Source organism: Pholis gunnellus, assembly GCF_910591455.1.
Source record: "Pholis gunnellus genome assembly, chromosome: 7".
NCBI lineage: Eukaryota > Metazoa > Chordata > Actinopteri > Perciformes > Pholidae > Pholis > Pholis gunnellus.
In genome coordinates, this window is record NC_136533.1 from 26,186,828 (window position 1) to 26,210,151 (window position 23,324).

At 41.5% G+C, this 23,324-nt stretch overlaps 1 protein-coding gene across 1 annotated transcript; it reads left to right on the forward strand.

Annotated features, from left to right (window-relative positions):
* The first annotated feature begins 5,858 nt into the window (after positions 1–5,858).
* gins3 (GINS complex subunit 3) lies at positions 5,859–20,039 on the forward strand. The gene is made up of 3 exons (XM_079162212.1): positions 5,859–6,120; positions 7,028–7,261; positions 19,591–20,039. Exons 1-3 carry the CDS (start codon positions 5,950–5,952, stop codon positions 19,819–19,821), a joined length of 636 nt encoding a protein of 211 aa, XP_079018338.1. The 5' UTR covers positions 5,859–5,949; the 3' UTR covers positions 19,822–20,039.
* Positions 20,040–23,324: the final 3,285 nt, after the last annotated feature.

A 23,324-nucleotide genomic window follows, 5' to 3' on the forward strand; every position in this document is an offset into this window, starting at 1 on the left:
GACAACATTGACTTTTAGGTTTCACAAGGGACACGAACACAGACCTCCTGAGTAATGGTGCTGTGTCTCTTTGACTTCCTCCTTTACTCCCGCCATAACTGTGGCCACGTAGAATGTCATTTGGCACGTTTGACCGACCAAGCTGCCGTATTTGACAACTTTGGAGTGAGAATGGGCTGTGTATGTACAGTGGGTACGGAAAGTATTCAGACCCCTTTAAATGTTTCACTCTTTGTTTCATTGCAGCCATTTGCTAAAATCAAAAAAGTTCATTTTATTTCTCATTAATGTACACTCAGCACCCCATCTTGACAGAAAAAAACAGAAATGTAGACATTTTTGCAAATTTATTAAAAAAGAAAAACTGAAATATCACATGGTCATAAGTATTCAGACCCTTTGCTGTGACACTCATATTTAACTCACATGCTGTCCATTTCTTTTGATCCTCCTTGAGATGGTTCTACTCCTTCATTGGAGTCCAGCTGTGTTTAATTAAACTGATTGGACTTGATTAGGAAAGGCACACACCTGTCTATATAAGACCTTACAGCTCACAGTGCATGTCAGAGCAAATGAGAATCATGAGGTCGAAGGAACTGCCCAAGGAGCTCAGAGACAGAATTGTGGCAAGGCACAGATCTGGCCAAGGTTACAAAAGAATTTCTGCAGCACTCAAGGTTCCTAACAGCACAGTGGCCTCCATAATCCTTAAATGGAAGAAGTTTGGGGCGACCAGAACTCTTCCTAGACCTGGCCGTCCAGCCAAACTGAGCAATCGTGGGAGAAGAGCCTTGGTGAGAGCGGTAAAGAAGAACCCAAAGGTCACTGTGGCTGAGCTCCAGAGATGCAGTAGGGAGATGGGAGAAAGTTCCACAAAGTCAACCATCACTGCAGCCCTCCACCAGTCGGGACTTTATGGCAGAGTGGCCCGACGGAAGCCTCTCCTCAGTGCAAGACATATGAAAGCCTTCATAGAGTTTGCCAAAAAACACATGAAGGACTCCCAGACTATGAGAAATAAGATTCTCTGGTCTGATGAGACCAAGATTGAACTTTTTGGCGTTAATTCTAAGCGGTATGTGTGGAGAAAACCAGGCACTGCTCATCACCTGCCCAATACAATCCCAACAGTGAAACATGGTGGTGGCAGCATCATGCTATGGGGGTGTTTTTCAGCTGCAGGGACAGGACGACTGGTTGTACTTGGCCGCATTAATCTTTCCTTCAATTGCAGAGATATCCTGGAAGAAAACCTCTTCCAGAGTGCTCTGGACCTCAGACTGGGCCGAAGGTTCACCTTCCAACAAGACCATGACCCTAGGCACACAGCTAAAATAACAAAGGAGTGGCTTCGGAACAACTCTGTGACCATTCTTGACTGGCCCAGCCAGAGCCCTGACCTAAACCCAATTGAGCATCTCTGGAGAGACCTGAAAATGGCTGTCCACCAACGTTCACCATCCAACCTGACGGAACTGGAGAGGATCTGCAAGGAAGAATGGCGGATCCCCAAATCCAGGTGTGAAAAACGTGTTGCATCATTCCCAAGAAGACTCATGGCTGTACTAGCTCAAAAGGGTGCTTCTACTCAATACTGAGCAAAGGGTCTGAATACTTATGACCATGTGATATTTCAGTTTTTCTTTTTTAATAAATTTGCAAAAATGTCTACATTTCTGTTTTTTTCTGTCAAGATGGGGTGCTGAGTGTACATTAATGAGAAATAAAATGAACTTTTTTGATTTCAGCAAATGGCTGCAATGAAACAAAGAGTGAACATTTTAAATACTTTCCGTACCCACTGTATATATGTGTGTGGAAAAGCAGCCACTATATTTTGATCTTTTTAATCTATCAATCATTTTACTTCTTGAGGAATCTTTGCGGAAATGATTATGGGCGGGAAGTTGTCTCTTCTTACTTTATCCATTTTTTTTTTTATTGCTCTAGTCACTTTTATACGTGTTAAAACCAGGAAGTATGTCATTTAACACAACGGAATGCAGTCATCTTCCAAAGGGAAGCTGACAGAGAAACTGCCTCAAATGTGATAAATTGGGACTACCATTCGCACCTCACGGCCTGTTCTGCACTCACTGCACTAGTGATTTCTATTTCCTGTAAAAAAAAAAAAAAATAGAGTCCATGCAGTCCATCGTGAGGACCTTTTCATAAAACGTTATGCTTGAAGTGCAACACAAGGCATTATGAGAACTGTAAACATATATCTAGTATGTGTACGCCCCTCTGTGTTAGCTTCAAGCTGCACTCATCAATAGGTTTCATCAACAGTGGGTCAAAAGACAACATACAAAGTGAAAGTTCACCTCAGCTCTACAGGACATTTTAGCAATTCTTTCAGCTCATCGTTTTGGTTTTACACATTTTATTTTATGTTCACTCTCACCGTCAACCTTGTTTCCAGCAGCTGTTAGAGGAAGAACGCTTTGATAAACCCACTGTATGCTACCTGCCCAGCACTTGGTGGCACAATTATTGACTAGCTGGTGAATATAGTGGAGCATTTAGCAGCTAAAAGACTGGGCTTTTCTCAGAAATTAGTGGAGTTAACCCAAAACTGAGCTAAAAGGAGACCGCCACGAACAAATAAATGGCTCCAAATGGATGCTGACGTTGCTGTGTGTCTGATGGATGTCGAGGAAACTGTTTGCTATAAAAAACTTGAGGTGATAATGTCATGGTTGTGGTGTCCAAAAATGGATAGATGCAGCATTAGCAATTAAATTCAGAAAACAATCAGTGTTAGAATGTACCATGATATACATTAAAGCTGCTTTTGAAATGAAAAAATACACTGGTTATTTCAGAAAAAAAGTCAACATCAACAAAACTTCAGACATGCTTAACAAATAAAGTTCTTGTGTCGGGGCATGGAGTGACAGATTGTTGTCATCACTCTGTTGTTTCCCACACTGGCTGGTTTGGTAAACATCAGCATGCTTTGTGACTTTGCGTCATAGCATTTTTTTTAAATGGCTGCCTCTTGCTGCCATTGCAACAGCATTGGCGGACTTACACTGTGGTATGAAATTGTTTTGGGCAGAACATTTTCAATCCCATAGGAGTTTTTTTCCTCATATCACACCTAATATTAAAACACTAATGTGGTTATGATGCCTTGTCTGGCACAACTTCAGCTAAACCGTTACTAAACCTGTTAGTGCTGAGATCGTCCCTGCGCCTTGATTAGGCCGTGACACGTGAAAGGGTTCCAGACAGGGTTGACTTCAGAGAGGATGGAGATCAACATCGTGGTGCATAACAGTGGGCCATAAGAAGCCAGATAATACCGCTAACCTCACTGCCTATTTGTGTGACACACAGTGTTCCCTGTGTATCACGGCCTGCAGCTAACGGAGGGGGATGATCTCATTTGGGAAATGATGTGCGCTTCAGTCTTTTTAGTTTGCAGAATGAAAATATGTAATGAGTCTCTCAGACTGCTGCTACAGTAGAGAGTGGTCCACTGTACCGCCTGCCCGCCCACTCAGCTCAGACACACAACAACAATACATTACCTGCATTTAATATGGCTTTACTTCATCTGACAACATCTGCCTGGGGCAGAGTAACATGTCTGATGACTTTGATGTGCAATCTGCGGGATGAGTAATAATAATGACAAACATAATTAATAATATTAAAAATGTTTTTAAAGGGATGGTACCCTAACAGCAGTGATGTATAGTAACGAAGTAGAAATACTTCATTACTGTACTTAAGTCGTTTTTTTGGATATCTGTACTTTACTTTACTATTTATATTTCTGTTGACTTTTACTTTTACTTCACTACATTTTGCAAAGAAAACTGATACTTTGACTGCGATACATTTCCCCTGAAACCTTCGTTACTCGCTACAAAATAAAATCTATCTTTAGAAAAAAAATGAATCATGAGACCAACGTCGGGGACTGTGGTGGAACACAGACTGCAAGCAAGCAGGTTTGGTGAATCAGTGGACCTAGCTTGCAAGTTAAATCATTGGTTAATCACGTTATTACGCAACTGCAAACAAGTGCTCTCAAAGCCGCGGTTTTTTGATTCCCAGTGATGCCCAGGATGCTAGCTAGCGAGCGACTACATGAGTAGAATTCCACTCTACGATGACTGATTTCATGATGGAAGCAGAAATGGAAGCACCTGCTGCTCCCGCAACAAACGACGGTGGTGACGAAGACCAACACCGTCGCCATATTTGCGAGAAATGTTTTCTTATGTTGGAGTGAAAGATTCTTCGTACCGGATGAAGTGCCTCTTATGCTTACCCGAAGCTACTGAAATATTGGAATTCAAAAACTCTCCATCCAACCACAGGAAACACATTGGGGTAAATTAAGATGAATCCCATGAGCCGCAACGTTAATGTTTAGTTATCATAATGATCATAAACCTGTTCAGATATCTAGCAGTGTTCCCCACAGAGTATATCTTGGGGGGGGGGGGGGGGGGGGGGGGGACAGGTGTCTGATCTTCTAATTTAGCTATACATGGTGTATGTTAAGCTAATGTTCGCTAGCTATCGTAAATCAAATGAGACAATTAGTGTAGTAGACAGATCGCTAGCGATAGTGAGCTGAGGAAGTGTTGACAGTTGTGAGATGTTGTTGATTTGAGTCATCATAGCTATAATCACTGCAGCACTAGTTAGCTAACGAGAGCGCCGCATTACGTTTTGTAATACTTTAGTATTGATCATGTTTTGATATTTGAGTCATTTCGTGGATGATCAGATCGAGTTATGATGGTAGCAGTCGACCAATTGCAGATTCAGTTTGAGCAAAACCTTTGCCTGTTGTGTTCAAATCAGGCCCATAGTTCATAGTAGATGCAAAAGTATACTTATGTACAATATATGATGTTGAACATTGTTGCTCCTGGATGGATCACAGCCAACCCAATTATTTTCAACACAACTCCTTGTCCTTGGTCATGGTGGCCACAGCACTTAAAAGAATAAACTTCATAATTCTTAAAATTCTGACCCTTTGCTTTTTTATTAACAGCATGTACTTTTACTTTCAATACTTAAGTACATTTAATATCAGAAAACTACTTTTGATACTTAAGTACAGTAAATATCAGATACTTTAAGACTTTTACTCAAGTAGTATTTTAATAGGTGACTTTCACTTTTACTGGAGTCGTTTTCCAGTAAGGTATCTTTACTTTTACTCAAGTATGGCTTTTGGGTACTTTATACACCACTGCCTAACAGTTGGGAAAATGCAAGATTACAACATGGATTAACGTTAAGTGTGATCAGGGCAGCGCAATAGAGCAAAAGAGAAGCATTTAGCATGCTAGTTTCTCTCTTTCCTATTTAATTTAATGGAAATTCAAGCTTGACTTTCCAGTGCTCGTTTGAAGAACTTGTCATTAAGATCATCTATCTGTATTATTACTATTCTGATTATTATTATGAGTATATTATTATGATTGTTATCATTATTATTTTGATGAACATTACACAAGGGGGCTTTGAATTTGTAATGGTAATATTCTGACCTCTATCGGCTAAATTCGTAATTGCACCTGACTTGTAAAGGCAAAAAAAGCGAATGTAATTTTGTAATTCATATCATTCTTGGAAACGTTTGCAATATAAGAAGAGTATTATTTTTCCCTGAAGCAACACATTTTACTTACATTTAAAACAGCTTGAAGGAAACGTTTGAAAAACAACAAGCAACTTTTAGAATTTAAAGCAGAAAAATACACCATCAATTGCGCCAGTTCGACTCATGGATGTGAATTCCGATTGCTCTGGTCTGGATCTCACAACAAGCGCTCTGATTGGCCAACAGGTCCAAGCGCCAAAAATAGGAAGGAAGAAGAGTTTTGAACGCAACAAAGGATATTATTTGCTCAATATTTCAGTAAATATATTGGCATAAACCTACTTTGAACCTCATTCGGGTACAATATGGATACACAGTCATATCTACCTTTACAGCCTGGGGTGGGGATGGAGGAGAATTTCCTGTCTCTTGACGACATTTTGCTCTCTCATGAGAGACTTCCCATCCGGACAGAGTGCAGTTTCCCCCGGCTGGGATATCTGGAGAAGGCGACTGACGCGCAGGACATACCGGAGGTTCGTAGAGTTACCGAAGAAAATGTCGTCGTGATGTTTAGAATGTGTTTAGAGATAACTCTGTCCATCTGAAATAAAACTAAGAGTAGCCCAGATACAGGCAAGTTATTTTTGTTGTGAGAAAGTTGGCTGTTACGCCAAACCTCATTCAATATTTTGCAGTTTAACTTCAATTTTATTATTATTTTCCCGAAGTAAATTTGGCTTGCAAGCAGGCATTAACAGCATTAAGTGAATCAATCAAATGTAAAGTAACGCTACGGCTTATAAGAAAATGAATAACACTGACGTCAATATCATTTAAACTTCAGTGACGTTACGTGACAGTTAATAGTGGATACGGCAACTTTATTTAAATTGATATCTGTATTATGAAATGTGTTTGGGCTGTCTGGTTGAAACCCGACATTTAACAACTCAAATGAGGTACCGCTCCCATTACTGCATAATACATATTTAATGTAATGTTACACAACACTTGTCCTGGGAACCTGACGTTGTAATTGAAACTAATATAGGAAGTCCAAATATATATATATATAGAAACACCACTAAGTCTCCTCTGGATGAACATGAGAAGGAAATGCCCTCGTTTCTATGTCTTTAGATTTAGTTAGGGGAAATAGGCTCTTTCCACAGAAAACATTTTTACAAGCAATGGTGTAAATAATGAAATCACTGTCACACTGTCATGACTTACTAGGACAATAGAACTGATTGTGCTTTTCTGCTGCTGTGAAAAAAGTTAATTTTTGTAATCGCAATTAAGAGCATTTTACTGAACCGTGTTACTGTAAGATGAGACACAGTGGATTCCAACCTATGCCTGCACCAACATATACCTGCAATATGGACCCCAGAAAGCAGGGGACAATATTAACTCTGAAGTCCACGTCATTTGTCTCAGGGCACAAAAATGGAGCTCCCTCTGTGGCTGTCCAAGGGTCTGTACGAGAAGAAGAGGAGAGTGTTGTCAGTGGAGCTTCCCAAGGTGTACAGAGAGGGCTGGAGGACCGTGTTCAACGCCGACCCCAACGTGGTGGACTTGCACAAGATGGGGCCTTACTACTACGGCCTGGGGTCCCAGATGCTGCACTTTGACAGCCCAGAGAACCCCGAAATCGCTCAGACGCTGCTGCAGGTGAGCGACACGCACCGTCGAAGAGTTAATTTAACATGAGAAGGTACAAAAACGTGCTGGAGTACCAAATGTCAAACCTCATTGCCAGTATTGGCATGATACCATATATAGAAGTACCCAAGTCTACACTGGAAGATATATTTAAATCCGACAGGGATCCTTCTTATGACATTACATGTCATTAACCATGTTTTATTTAACAGTTTGTGATTGTGACCTCTGGGGAGGTGAGACAAACCTGCAGGACAAGAAAAAGTTGCTTCTCATGGTGGCAGATATTAAGTGGGCTTAGACCCTTCATGAAAATGTAAAATGACCGTAATAGGTTATTTAAAATCAACCCTTCGCTAAGCCCCGCCCCCCTCCCGCTACTCTGACAAGCTGTCAGAGCTACCACGGAGGCCACACTGTCACTAAGTGCACTCCCTGAAGAAATATCTAATCTTTGGAAAAAAGAAAAGGGGATTTCAGAGAGAAGCAGGATGTATATCAGGATGTCAAACTGATTCAGCAGTGAAAACAGGTTAAAAAGATAAAGCTAGGAGCTAAAACTACAGATCACAGTGTAAAAGTGAACCACCACATCACCTGGAGACTGAGACAGAAGACAATGAAAAGAAGGAAAACTACTGTTCCTGTAAAGCAGAGTAGGTTTTTATTTGTTATATAAATCATTAAAAGGAAAAACTGCATGTGTAGACATTCAGTATACCTTCAGTAGCTAGTGTAGCATAGAAGGGCTAACACTGCTGTACTAACATACTCCGCTAATGTTAGCTCCACAGGTTTTTATATATAAACGTAACATTTTAGAAACTTATATCTCCTTCCAACTTCTCCTGGTAAAGAGTATCACTATTACACAACTTTTAACCATCACTAGCTCTAAATCCACTAAACCAGCTTGAACATGAAGACAATCTGAAACACTTGATTAAAGTTTATGGGAAGTTTTTGTTAGTTGACGGACCCTGGTCAGAGCTGGCCGATGCTATGCTATAATTGGCCAGTCTGCTTTCGAGGGTGGGACTTAGTGAAGCTTTCTGTGCACAGATGTACAATGTATGCATTTACATAGAAAATGTGAGCTTAAACTTTGCGGTCGCAGCTGATTTCACAGCAAGCTAACAAGTCATATCTGATCTGTTTTCAGTTAATTTCTCCACACAAAATGTGTCTCTCGAATATGTCACGCAACACTCAGCTCTTGATGGGTATCGGACAGTTAATCGTCTGTCTGCTCTTTTTCTGCTCCAAACTATCATATCTTTATCATATCTGCCTTTAAAAATCTGTGAAACATCTGCCGAGCAGCTGATGCTGTTAGATTGTTCCAATTCTGTAAATCTAGTGAAATATGAACTGTACACAGATAGGTATGCTTTATTCAGGACACAAAAATACTTCCAAAGCTTTTACACTTGTTTGGTAAACAGACAAGATAAAAACATGTTAATAAATGAGCTTTAGAGGGGCTGGTAGCTGACTTGTGTTGCCTTTGGACAGAGTCAGGTTAACTGTTTCACCTGATTCCAATCTTAATGCTAAGCAAAGCTCGCACAGGTTGCCGCCTATATTTAATGTGCAGTTATGGGAGAAGAAAATAACTTCTCATTTCACTCTCCCCCAGAAAGTGAAGAAGTGTAATTCCTAAATGTTGAGCTATTCCTTTAGGCAGGTTTTGCTACACGTAAAGTAAAATGTTTGAACTAAAAAAGTGTTGGCAGCTACATCAAGTCACTTCAGCACTGTTTTTTTTTTTTTTTTTGCAGAACCACAGGTGATCACTGTCACATTTTACTCAAAGGATATTTTCGTTTCTTTATTATTGTTTGCTAAGCACTTAAGTCCATATGTCAGATCATTTCACAACTTGTGATACACACAGTTTGATTTCCAGCCCATCACACACAATTAAGTGATATTGTTGGCTAGTGTTTTTATGAGAGATAAACATATACAAGCTTGCAAGTACCCAAAACAGTTTTCTGGCTGTCTTTTCAAATTTACCAATGAATGTGTGGTCAAATGTAATATTGCATTGTGCAAAAGCTTAGATGCTTTTCTATAAAACTTCATAGATCAACAGGCACAATGCAGATTCTGTGTTATTTAATACATTACAGCTAGGGGGTGCAATCAGATCAGAAAACATGGCTTACTATTGGCTGTCTGGTGCAGCTGTTACCAAGCAGATTATAACTGATCTCATTGTCTAACGGGCAAACAGAAACCGAGGGTCGATGCGCTTCTCCATAGCTTTACACACCACAAGGTATTTTTACATATTTAAATGGAGAAAGTGCTTGATAAGAAAATGTATATTTGATATCATATCCATTTCTTCAGCTAATGTGTTAATGTGAGGTATTAACTCGACCAAGAACCGAATGAGTGAAAAATTAGCTTATGAAGACGCCTGTGTTAAGTGGTAAATTATGCATAACTGCATTTCTATAGAGACACTTTTTGATGTTTCAACATTTTTAAGATCAAGTTTTTTTGAAGATGGTTTTGCCTAGAGGCAAGTAAGATATAATGTACATATCTAAATTTCAACATTAAATTTAACATCAAATTCACCAGTTCCCTCTGATTTAAAAACCAGCATGCCTTAAAGCAGGGGTGCCCAATACGTCGAGGTAGTGCCGGTAGATGGCATGCCATTTAAGAAAAAAAAATGTGATGTCCTCATGGCATTTGCCACTTGATTGACGTACAGTGCAGCCTGAGATCACATCTTTTCTAACACATGGGTCACCACGTATGCGCGGTCAACAACGTGAGCTACTACAAAACTCCGGCGAGCTAATTAGTTAGCCTTCCAATTTATTTCTACTAAAGAAGCTAAAGCTGCAGCACCATGATTTGGGGAACTTCCAAAACCTCGCGCCAGAGCTGGAGATGTGTGCACAACTTGACAGTGCAAGTGTCTGTCAGAGTTTGACACTTTCAAGACTTTGCTTTACTCGAGCCAGTCGCTACATTTATGTGCTGCACATTTCAGGAAGATATTGAGGTTGATTGCATCAAAAATTGCAACGCTGTTTCACCTGAACTCGTCTGGAGTAGAGGATGAGATTCTGACACTAGGCTGACATTCAGCGGAAGTCCAGGGCTCATAGACAGTTTAAATAGTACCCAAACATGAAGAAATGTGCCACCTTCTTGACTGCATTATTCGGCTCTACTTATTTATGTGAGTCAGCCTTTTCCCACATGAAGAATATTAAGTCCAAATATCGTTCCACCATGACTGATGACCATAGAAGTCTGCTTGAGGCTGGCTACCAGCAGCTACTGTCTGGAATATGCAACCCTGGTTGATTCCATTCAGTGCAAGTCATCAGAGTAAGGTGATGACCAAAAATGTACATTGTGTTGTGCCATAAGGGTTCATGCAGTTATGCAAGGTACGCCAACATATATTGTAAATATAAAGTATACTCAGTGTGTGTATATATATATATATATATATATATATATATATATATATATATATATATATATATATATATATATATAAATAAATAAATAAATAAATAAATAAATAAATAAATAAATAAATAAATAAATAGATATGTTAAAGAAGCCCAGACTTGTTCTGTAGGCCACTGAGGTGTCTTTCCCTCTGGAATGACCTGGTTGACGCGCTAGCGTGGGGCGTCTAGATTACCTTTGAGGTACATATTCACCGACCAGTTTGTTGTATGAAAGCTTGTTTATTTTCTTGATTTCACCGACATAAAACACCACAGTTCGGGAAACTGTTACTGTAACGCATAAAGCGGTCAAAAACCGTTTGCCCTTCCGGGGGTCAAACACCTGACCACACCAGTGATTTACACAGCTTATATAGACAGGCACAGGACAATAGTATAGCGCCACCCAATGTATACACGGAAAACAACACCACCACATTTGGCTCCTACACACCGGCCCCTAATTGTTAACCCAGACAGACATAACAATTCAAACAAAATACAACAAAGGAGCCAAACATGTTAAGTTATGACCAAGTGCTTTACGGACAAATCAGTTTACACTCCCTGTAGCAAAGAGAGTTTTCTGACTGGCCTTTCAATGATGTTATATTTAGTCTGTAACCTCACAGAGCGCAGTAGTCCATTTTTGTCCATAAAACTTTCCGAACCTTGCCAAGTGGCCATGAACCACGAGGAGCTGAAGGATGCATGATTACCATAATACCTCCAGCAACCAAACTCCTTTTCCTCTGGTTCCATTTTGCCTCTCTTGGAGCAAGGGTAAGTACCTCTTACCCATCTCTTCCAGAAAGATCTAAGAGGTACTGCATCTGCCTCCATCGTCTTCTCCCATACTGGTCATGAGGCTTGAACACTTCAGGTGGCAAAGCTGATTTACCCATAGGAAGATCTGCCGTCCTTTGTTCTACTGCTCTTCCATTGTGGCGTCTACCAAAACTGCATTCAGCAATGATCTTTTTGACAGCGGAATTGGCCTTGGTGATCCAAAACCTCTTCCTCACCGTGGACAGTGTATGAGTCCATCCACCATGGCCCAGATTCTGGTGTATATGCTTGAGAATGAGCATAGATCCCTGTTGATCCTTGCAGAGGATGAGTGGATGTTTGGGTTCATCATGCATTGCTCCTCTGCTCAACCTTCCTCCAACTCTCAAGAGTTCGCTGTTCAACGATGCTCCTTGGAACATGGTTCCACCGTCGAACACCAATTGAAGGGATCCATTCCTCGGATGGTGGAAGCTATGGTGGGGGATGTACCACACCTTCCCTTTCCCACAATGCAGCTCTTGCTGAGGTACTTGCTCTGCATAGGCCTTACTGATGAGTTTGTTCATGTTTTTGGAAAACTTGAGGTCCTTAGGGAACATTTCGTTTTTGTCAATCCTTTCATTGAATTCCTGATTGGTCAGCATTTTTTCCAGTTTGCACACAGTTATCCTGTTCACCGTAGCAGAGGAAATCTCTGCCCCTAAAGCACCACTATTTCCATTCAGCGGACCATTAACAACCCATCCTAGCACTGTCCTGATGGCGTATGAGCCATTTCCACAGCTGTTGATGACCTCCCGAGGTTCCAATATCTTGGGAGCATCAGTTCCAATTAACAGGTCCACGCTTGCCTTAATGCTTGGGTTGTGTACTTTTGATAAATACGGCCAGTTAGTGAGTTCTTCAGGTGTCACCATGTTATCAGCAGTGACTGGCATGTTCCTCTGCGCTAGAACATCTGGTAAAGTATAAAAATCATCACTGTCCAGACCAGATATCTCCAAACCACTCAAGGTGTACGCTGGAACAACTGTTTCCTGACCCATTGTCTGCAAAAAGAAGTTGGTTCTTTTGCCTGTAATATTCAGCTTCTGCATTAGATGTTCTGAGCAGAATGTGGCTGAACTACCAGGATCCAGGAAGGCATACGTTTGAATAATGTGATTTCCCTTTGCAGATTTCACCTTTACAGGGAGAATCGATAATCCACAACGGTCCTTACCGGCCCCTGTATATCCACATGTTTTCAGTGAAGTTGGCTGGTCATTAGGTGGTTCCTTTAACTGTTCCAAAGCTGGTATTTGTCCTTTGATATGAAGCACAGTGGGATGAGTTTTACCACATTCTTTGCAAGACAAGCGTCTTTCGCAGTCCCGGCTCATGTGACCAACACGCAAGCATGCAAAGCAAACTCTCTGTTCCTTCAGAAAGTCAAGCTTTTCCTTGTGCTTCATTCCCTTGAACTGTTTGCACTCCTCCAATGAGTGATTATGGGCACAGCACAGGCATCCAGCCTTTTCGGCCTTCCCTGTATCTGCTAATGGTTCCATAGCTTCCTCAGGCCAGTCCATAGAGGTTACTGCGGTGGCAACAATATTTACCGTCCCTCTGTTGCTGGGTTGGGATTTACACCTGTCGTAAGTCCTTGTCCCAGTAACACCGGTTGATGGGTCCTGTATGTCACCAAACAGAGGGTCAGAAAGAATTCTGACACGACGCTCAATGAATGTGACCAGATCCATAAAGTGAGCTCTGTGGTTAGCCGTCTCTACAATGCCATGAGCTGTGGTCCTCCATTGATCCCTCATTTTGAATGGCAACTTTGCTATAATGGCTCTCATGTGTACAGGCATATCCAGTTCCTGCATGTACTGGAGCTCCTCCATGACATTGCAGCAGCCACGCAAGAATAAAGCATACGCTTGAAGTGCTTTGCCATCCTCAGATTTTATTGTTTGCCATGCCAAAGCCTTTTCCATGTATGCAGCTGCAATTTTATACTGATTTACGAAGTGTTCCTGAAGAAGTCCCTTAGCCACTGCATAGCCACGCTCCGGAGCCATATGCTGGCAGCTGCGCACCAGTTCTCTCGGCTGTCCTCCTGTAAATTGTTCAAAATAATATAAACAATCTGCTCTTCCTGCCTTTTCCTCTACTCCTTGTTCAAAGGCTTTGATAAAGGCTCTGTACTGGAGAGGGTCCCCATCAAATGTGGGAATGTGTCGTGGTGGCAGAGATGATGAACGCTGCTGGTGCACCAGAGCTGCTGTTATGTCATTTTGCCTGTGCATGATGGCAAGTATGTCTCCAGGTGGATTTAGATTGATTTGATGGTGGTTTGTAGAATGCTTTTCTTCCTCCTTTAACTGGGCCATCGTCAATTGGTACTGGAACTGATGCGTTCCCAGTATATTCTTATCCTGCTGTTGTTCATTGGGACTGCATTGAGGTTCCGAAGCAACTTTAAACCATTGCTCAGTTTCCTTTGGTCGCACGTCCGTTGATCGTGGTTTATCAGGTGGTAACGGCCAGTCTGTCAAGTCATTTTGTGTCTTTGCTTTTCCCTCCGGTTTGTATTCCTTTGCCATAGGGTTTAAGCAGTTGACAGATTCCTTTTTCCCCGTTCAAAATAGGAAGCCATGCCATCTGAAGGTCCTTGAGAACAACTTTTAAAATCAGAGGCCTGATATACTGCCAACATAGCATTGGAAGCAGCTAGTTCGGCTTCCAAATCAAGCGGCTCTCTTTTCCTCCTCAGCTGTTGCTCCTGCTCCTCCAAAGCATGTTTGTCTTTTAAAGCTGCCGCGCAAGCGATAAGTGCGGCTCTACTTGCCTCCACCCTTATCCGTGCAGAGGACGTGGTACTGGATTTACCACATTTATTACTCCTTTGACTTGAGTGTTTACTACCAACATTAGAAACACTGTCATTTGGATTAATACCGTCCTCGACATTACCATTTTCATACACAGTACCTTCATTGGATGAAACTCACAGTTTTGTACCAGCAATACATTCATCATTAGACAGCATTTTTGCTTTAAACCATGTTACATGTTTTCCCCTCTCATCACAAGGCAGAAAACCCAACAAAGATTCATGCATGCATTTTGCTTCATCACACACCTTAATCAGTCCTCCAAGAGCATTTGATACCTGTGTTTTATCATCCCCAGACAATAAATATTGTATTGATTTTCTTATGGTGTTTGCTTTATTTAGCTTAGCTTTTCTACTATTTTGCAACGTTTCTAATTTGTTAGCAAGCGCCTTTGCAGTGAGCTTAACTACACGTTTTTGCGTTTCAACACCACCAGACATAGAGCTGGGTTTACCCTCAATTAACACACCAGTCCCGGTAGTATAGTCCAACACCGCCTCGCGGTTCTCCATGATAGATAGTCAAAATGCAAAGTCTATTGTTCTTGTCCGCACGCTTCGGCAACCAAGCGTTGGGTTTATGTCCAGTTGTGTGTGCACACAATGTAAATGGCTATAAACAGAGTAGCGCTACGTATACCTCTCTGTGCGTTGGACGCCGTGCGATGATCCGGTGGTCCGGTGGTCCGATGCTCCACGGCCGTGTTAGCATTAGCTCCGTAGCTCCGTCCTCCAACCTTGCCAGAGACCCGAACAGCTCCGAACATCCCTCCTCGTGCTGGAATCCTCCACGGCTGCGTCCCGAACGTGCCGATGTTTTCCAAACAAAGTTCCAACTTGAGCCAGGTTTTTGACTAATGTTAAAGAAGCCCAGACTTGTTCTGTAGGCCACTGAGGTGTCTTTCCCTCTGGAATGACCTGGTTGACGCGCTAGCGTGGGGCGTCTAGATTACCTTTGAGGTACATATTCACCGACCAGTTTGTTGTATGAAAGCTTGTTTATTTTCTTGATTTCACCGACATAAAACACCACAGTTTGGGAAACTGTTACTGTAACGCATAAAGCGGTCAAAAAACGTTTGCCGTTCCGGGGTCAAACACCTGACAACACCAGTGATTTACACAGCTTATATAGACAGGCACAGGACAATAGTATAGCGCCACCCAATGTATACACGGAAAACAACACCACCACATTTGGCTCCTACAAGATATTTAGCATTTTTAATGTAGGTAGATCATTTTGACTTGGTCATTTTAAAAGTAGCTCGCAAGCCGAAAAAGTGTGGGCACCCCTGCCTTAAAGGAACACCTCACCCCCAAAATCAATTACTCACCAAGTGTTGCCTTGAATACAGCAAACAAAGAACCAAAAAAAAATACTTGTGTGTGTGAGTCTGAAGTGTTTTACAATGTTACGGTTTTAATAAAGATGAATGCAGTGGTGGGCCGTCAGGGCCAGCAAGGCCTTCTCTGCTGGCATTTCCTAGACCGAATCACAAAGTTATTGCTATTTTATAATTTAATAATTTTTCATAAATACACTACATGTATTCTGATTTTTTTTCCCATTATCTTATTTTGTCATTGCACAGCTACTGTGTTCCTCAGTTGCTCTGCTTCCAGTGCAGCTTGTTTTAAGTAGAGCTTTTATCCAATCAGATTTCACCTCTGTGTCTCTAGGTAGAAGAGAGGCCCGAGGCCTGCAGACTCACAAGTGAATCCCTTTGCAGTTTAAGTGAATGGGGACGATATTGTTGATTGTCATAGTGTTCAACCAATCAGATCTTTAGTTTGACATGTTGGGCGTATTCTTTGACGTGCCAGAGCCTGCTAGCTGGCCTAGCCATATGTGATTGGTCAGTGGGCTAGCATGACATGTTGGGCGGTAGTGCTGTGCGGTATAACCAAAAGTGTGTATCATGGTATTTTGCTCAATTCTGAGGTATCACGGTATTTTTTTTCTCTCATTAATGCATAATTTATCGCGCATTTACTTATTAAGCAGACACTTTTAACAGTGTTTTTGGAGCATAGGTTAAGGACTGTGGTCTTTTTTGGCAATTTGATTATTTGAAGAGATTATCTAGTTATTTCACTTTCACATCCAACAGTATAAGATAAACTGCACGATTATGGCCAAAATCATAATCGCGATTATTTTGATCAATATTGAGATTACGATTATTTATCACGATTATTCATTAATGACCAGTTACCGGACCTTAGATGTTTGGGGGGGGGGGGGGGGGGGGTGCTACTCGCAGGAGAGCGACTGTTGCATCGTGCGCGCGGATCGGGGCAGAACATTGCCGTGCGCGATACAGAGAGCAGGGGAATTGTAAACGCGCGACCATGTAGTGGCAGATGTGACATGCCGGCGTGTAAATAAATTAAGCACAAGTACTCGTCCTTCAAGCTCCCGTCTCTCTACTCTTCTACTTCTACAGGGTGCGCGCATGACAGCTCTCATCTCGTTCGCCCCCTGGTGGTTGGCTGACTGTTAATTGAGGAAGCGCTTGATTTGATATGTAGCAGAGCATTTTATCGCTGACGATCATGCTCATTTAATCGTGGCAGCCAAAATCGTGATCGCGATTTAAAATGTTATTAATTGTGCAGCCCTAATACAAGAGCTCTGCTCTATCATGTCTTTCCTTGTCTCTCCCTCCTGTGTCATGGTTTGGGTACATCTCACTGGAGTCAGGAAACGTATATGAATACCCTTATTTGATTGGCTAAACTGCATCACGTGATGTGATTTACAACGCATTGGTCGGTGTTTTTCCTGCACCGCTGAACAAGTGCCGTAAATGCTGGAAAGGAGTGTGAATAACTCCGCTGCATAAGTCAAAGGCCCGCGACCCACTGAAAACGGGTCCGCGATGACTCACCAGTCTAGATTCACTGGTCTACAGCAGTGATTTTCAACCGCTGTGCCGCGGCACACCAGTGTGCTGTGAGAGATCGCCAGGTGTGCCGTGGGAAAACGTCCAATTTCACTTAATGAGTCAAAAAAAATATGTTATTTAGTTGTTGCAAATACTTTGCCATTGTTGAGCGTCTGAGCTGCAATATAGTGGCTGGCTAAGTAATAATACTTTTCCATGCCAGTGGGTGGCAGTAGGCAGCGCAATAATGACATTAATTTAAAACAGTAGAATTAAATAACGTGCGGGAGAGGTTGTGGTGACAAGACGAACAGCGATGGAGAACTATTTGAAAAGGAAAAATACAGACTCTGAACTGGGCCTTGGACAAAATAACCCAGATGAAAAGCCTCGTAAGGATCAACACATTTAGACACTTGTCATTAAATTGTCAGCATATATCAGGCCCTTGGTACAACGGCCCGCCAGAAAATATCATTGTTTATCATAACTGGCCCGCCGCACCACAGAGCTCCGGGACAAAAAGTGGCGATGTGAGCTGGCTTTTTGTGCAACATAACGAAGCATCTCACTGCGCTAAACCTCCAGCTTCAGGGACGGGTGTGATGCAGTAAAAGTCTCCTCCACTGTGTTCCCGACTGCGCATTTTAATGATAACTGGGCGCACTTGGCACGGAGTTCACTCGGTGATTGTCCGACTTTGCAGCTCAGAAATTTAAATTTGAACTGCTCAGCAATCCGTTTGCAGTTGAAGTGGAAAGAGCACCTGTGCACATCCAAATGGAGCTGATAGACCTCCAGTGTGATGACGCATTTAAGGCAAAATGTGACTCTGTGGGCGCTGCACAGTTTCCAAGCTTCATCCCCGAAACGATGCCTTAACTCCTCCTACTGTACATGCTGCTCAAATGCTCTGCATGTTTGGAAGCACGTACCTGTGTGAGCAGCTTTTCTCTGTGATGAAGATGAACAAAAACCCACACATTCGTCTCACTGATGCACACCTTCACTCCACATTGAGGGTTTCCACAGAACCTAACCCCAGATATTAATGAACTGGCAGCCAAAAAAATATGCCAAACATCTGGCACGTATGCATAAAATAATGTAGCCTACCTAAACATTTATTCTTTTTGCACTTCGTCCAATATCCCTTCTATCCTGTTTATTAAATGGTGACTCTATTTGGCCCTCAACGTAGTCCCAATTTTTTGTTTTTGCCTCTGAAATTGAGTTTGACACCATGGTATATGCTGTATTATGCTAAAAGGTGTCATTTTGTAACGTTTTTGGTGGTTGGTGTGCCGCAGGATCTTTTTAATGTAAAAAGTGTGTCGCAGCTCAGAAAAGGTTGAAAAACACTCTGAAAAACACTGGTCTACAGGATCGTGATGAGCGGTGAACAGCTGTTTGTGTGGCATGTCTTCCGTCTCTTCCGGTTTCCTTCACCTACATTCCCCTGGGTCCTAAGTCCCTCCATGTACAGCTTCTTATCACCCTCTATGTACCAACGTACATTTATAACAAATATCACACATATTACACGGTAATCAGCGTTGCATATGGGTCAAACTATCGGTGCATCTCCGGTCTGTCTTTTTTCTCCCTGCATCGCTCTGTTCTGTTCTTTAATGTAACGTTACTGGAGGACGGAGCCTTTCCAAGCTGTTAGCAGACTGTTGCGGTAGCAGGCGAGTGAGCTGTACCCAGCATGCAGTTCGGCGGTGAAATTTGATAAATGTACAATTATTAGTGTTGTTTATGTTTCACAGACTGTTGTGTCGTGGTGTTTTGCTCTGTTAAAGAGCGTTATTTGTGGGTTGTTAATTGTTATAAAGTTATGACCATGACTAGGGGTCCCTCTCAATACACATAAGATAACTAGCTCTGTTGCTGACACTTTTAGCGGCGAACAATATATTTAGCTGCCTGTTGAAGACAGTTGTTTTGGCTGTGCACCGGTATGATGGTATGTGAAAAATTCATATCGTATGGGAAAATAATCTTCAATATTTTTGTTTTTATGTAAGACTATAGCCCAAAGTTCTTTCTTTAAGTGTTCTTGAAGTTCTTTAATTAATAAATGGAAAGCAAAGTTAGATTTGACTCCTCCCCTTTTATTTGCTGATCCGAACCGTGACTCAAGAACTGTGATCCAAACCGAACCGTGAGGTTTGTGATCCGTTGCACCCCTAGCAATAATACTCACAGAGTGCCCTACATGTACTGTCTTTGTCTTCCCATCTAATTTGTGGCAAACTGTTGACATTGTCCTTCTCCCAGACGTTCATTGGCCGCTTCAGACGGAATATGGACTCTTCCCAGAATGCCTACAACGAGGACACGTCTGCGCTGGTGGAGCGCCTGGACTGTCTGGAGAAAGCCCTGTTCACATCGGGGCAGAGCGGCCTCAACGGCTTCCAGAGCTGGGAGAAGGGCCGGGCCTCGCAGCTCACCGCCTCCAGCCTCGTCCTCAACTACCGCAAGAGGAAGATGGCTGACGTGCCGCCCTGAGCCGGGCTCGGTTTAAAGAGGCAGGCGCTTGGACAGAACTTTGGAGCATGACGCCAGCGCTGACTTTCACTGTCATCCTCACTTCACCACCCTCTAACTTTGAGCCAAGCTCTCTGTGGTGGGACAAGATGAGTTCTATGAGTTTCACATATCCTTGACAGTGTGTTCATGATCACCATTGAAATCATTGGTTATTTAACTGTTGATGCACATTCAGTTGATCTAAGAATATGAATAGTTGGTTGCTGAAGTTTTGATTGTTGATTGTTTTAGCATATATCAAGTAAAGATTCCTAATGTTTCTTCCAGCTTTACAAATGCAAACAGTGGCCTGTTTTTTTTGTTCCATCATACAGATGGTTAACCTGAGGATTTTAAACTGGTTTGTATGGGTGGGTAATGGGGATGTATCAAAGTTTTTTTGATGTCATGAAATGGCAACATATTCCATCATATTCCATCAGAAATATCTGAATTGCTTACTAACAGAACGGGAGATTAGTGCCGGTATACCGGTTTTAACTTCCCGTATGATATACATTTTTCACACACCACCATACCATAGCCGAAACAACTGTTGTAACTCTTCAACAGGCAGTAAGATATATTCGCCGCCAGGAGCGCTTCGGTCGGAGCTAGTTCTCTAGAGTGTACTGAGAGGGACCCCTAATCATGGTATGACTTTATAACACAACAATTAATAACCCACAACTAACGCTCTTTAACAGGGCAAAACACCACGACACAACAGTTTGTGACACATAAACAATTTGTAACACTAATAATTGTACCTTTATAAAATTACACCGCCGAACGGCATGCTGGGTACAGCTCGCTAGCTAGCGCGCTAGCACAACAGTCTGTTAACAGCTGAGAGAGGCTCCGTCGCCACAGTAACGTTACATTAAAGAACAGAACAGAGCGATGCAGGATGAACAAAGACAGACCAGAGATGCACCGATAGAGTCTGTGCCCAAGAGAGGAGCTGTGTCTGCTGTTTGGAAGAGTTTTGGTTTTAAAAATCCGACGTAGACCAAAAGACTATATAATGCAAAGTGTGTCGAGCCACTGTTGTTGCCGCTGGTGGTAACACGAGCAACATACTCTATCACCTCAGCAGAAAAATGAGTTGGAATGCCAAGAGTGTGATTACGGCCGTCAACCAGAAACAGTGAAGCCAAAGGGTCATCGCTTGAAGAGGCATTTGCTCGAGGCAGCATATGACAAGAAAAGCAAGCAGCTTAGCAACATTACGAACGCAATAGCGATCCAGCTCTGCAAGGACATGGTCCCGCTAGAGACAGTCGAGAAAGACGGGTTCAGAGCAATGATTAAAACACTGGATTCAAGGTATGTCTTACTGGGGCGAAAATACTTCTGCCAAACTGCTATCCCAACATTATACGAACAAACGAGCAAACCCTGTAGTAAGCAAAGCCTTTATACATGATGACATTAAAATGTTTTTATATTCTATGTACTTCTGACAGTAGAGTAAGACACTATAAACCTATATAAAAACCCAGTTAAAGAAAATAAATAATACCGTGATACACCGTGAAACCGCCAGAATCTTAAAAAATACCGTGATACAAATCCCAGCACTACTGGAGATGATAAAGGGATGACTAGGAACCGCAAAGAACCTGTTGACTAATTATTATCTCAATACCATCAATACATTTTAGTCCTGAGTTTACCAATATTTACATATTGGTATTTAGTTTCTTGTTGCTTACTATTTATATTAGTTGATATCTGTTGTGACAATAATAATAACTTTATTTATATTGCACTTATCAGAACAAAGTTACAAAGCGCTTCACATAAAAACACGTAAAAAAAAGTAAGAAAGTAATTAAAAGAACCATGAAATCTATTCTAAAACGTTCAAGAAGCTAGTTGTTGGGAATGTAAAGGAGCGTGTTTGAGTTATCAGCATTTAAGAAAACAAAATTATTGACATCAATAGAATTATTAATGTCCGTAAGATTATTAACGATTATTAATATTAACGGTGCACCACCCTGCGAACAGGGACCAATAACCAAACGATAAACTAAGTCTAATAATTAGTCTTCACTCACAATATCAATAGTCAAAGTACTATTACACATTCAGAGTGAAAGTGAAGGTGTTGAGTACAGACCACCTATCCAGCTATTATCACAATACATGCACAAAGTAATCACAGACAGCTGCTCTTTAAAGTATAACAGAGTTTATTAAGTTCCAATATTAATGATCTACTCAACTAATATCTAAAACTAACAACAATTTATGAGCACTCTATTTACAATCAACAATGTGTGTGTGTGTGAATCAATTCGAAAACGATGCTGAAACAGCGTGTGGACGGAGATCGTTTTTGGTTGAAAACGTAGTGGTATGTATGTAGCCTTAGTTAGAGTCCTGATAGGCAGGTGGCACTTCAGTAATCGGACCCGGAGCTTGCCGCCTGGTTAGCACCCACAGCAACTCCATGGAGTCAAAATTGAACAATAAATAATACATTTTTTGGAGCACATTCATGCTCCCGAGAGGTTAAACCCCTTAAATTTTTGGACACTTGTAACAACAATTTTAACAATATATTTCATACAAGTATTCATACAAGTTTTTTTTTCTTCATTTAGCTGAGGCCATCTGCACCATTATACACAAGGGCAAAACTCATGATGTATTGTTGCCAGCCACAGCACTTCACATGCTGAATGTCTTCTGCACTGGTCGACCAACGTCACTTTGTTGTTCACAAACTTAACACAGTCATAATTGTTTAACAAGCGTAAAACTCAGACAACATCCCAGGAATACCTAGCTGTTGCTGGTGTGAACGTTCACAGGCTGCTATTATTGTTCATACATGGATGGATGTGGAAAGGGCATTAGCGTAACAAAGCATGTGACGATAGCCCAGTCCTAGCTTTTAGCTGAACTGTTAAATGTGGGTGAGATAAAGGATAGCAAGGTACGAGATAGGTCACTGGTGATATAATATTGACTTTGCCGCTGGGCTGTAACTATTGATCCTGTTATGGGATTGTCCTGACAGAGGGAGGCGTACACAAAAAGACATCACTGATCCTTTCACTCTTCGTGTCTTTCAATTGTAATATATTGTAGGTCTTAGTTTTGAGGTCTTAGTTTTCTAACATGAATGATGAAACTTGACTTTGTTTTTGTCAGAATGGAGTTTCCCGTGAAAACTAAAGTCGAACTAGAACAACACATTTTCACTATTGTAGATAAAACCAACTGTTTTACTTGACCTAAAGAGATTTCAGTACTTTTCCATTTAAATATTGCAAAAATCACTTTCTAATATAAATTAGAAGTTATAGGCTAATAAATACCTTTATAAACTTGTAAAGATCCAAAATAAACCATTTAGAAAAACAAAAGCTCTGTTTCCAGGTTGTGAAACATCCCTTTGGATGGTGTATTTCCTCCTCAGATGTGACTTGATGTATCATCTTGGCAACAAGGTTAACAGCGCCTTC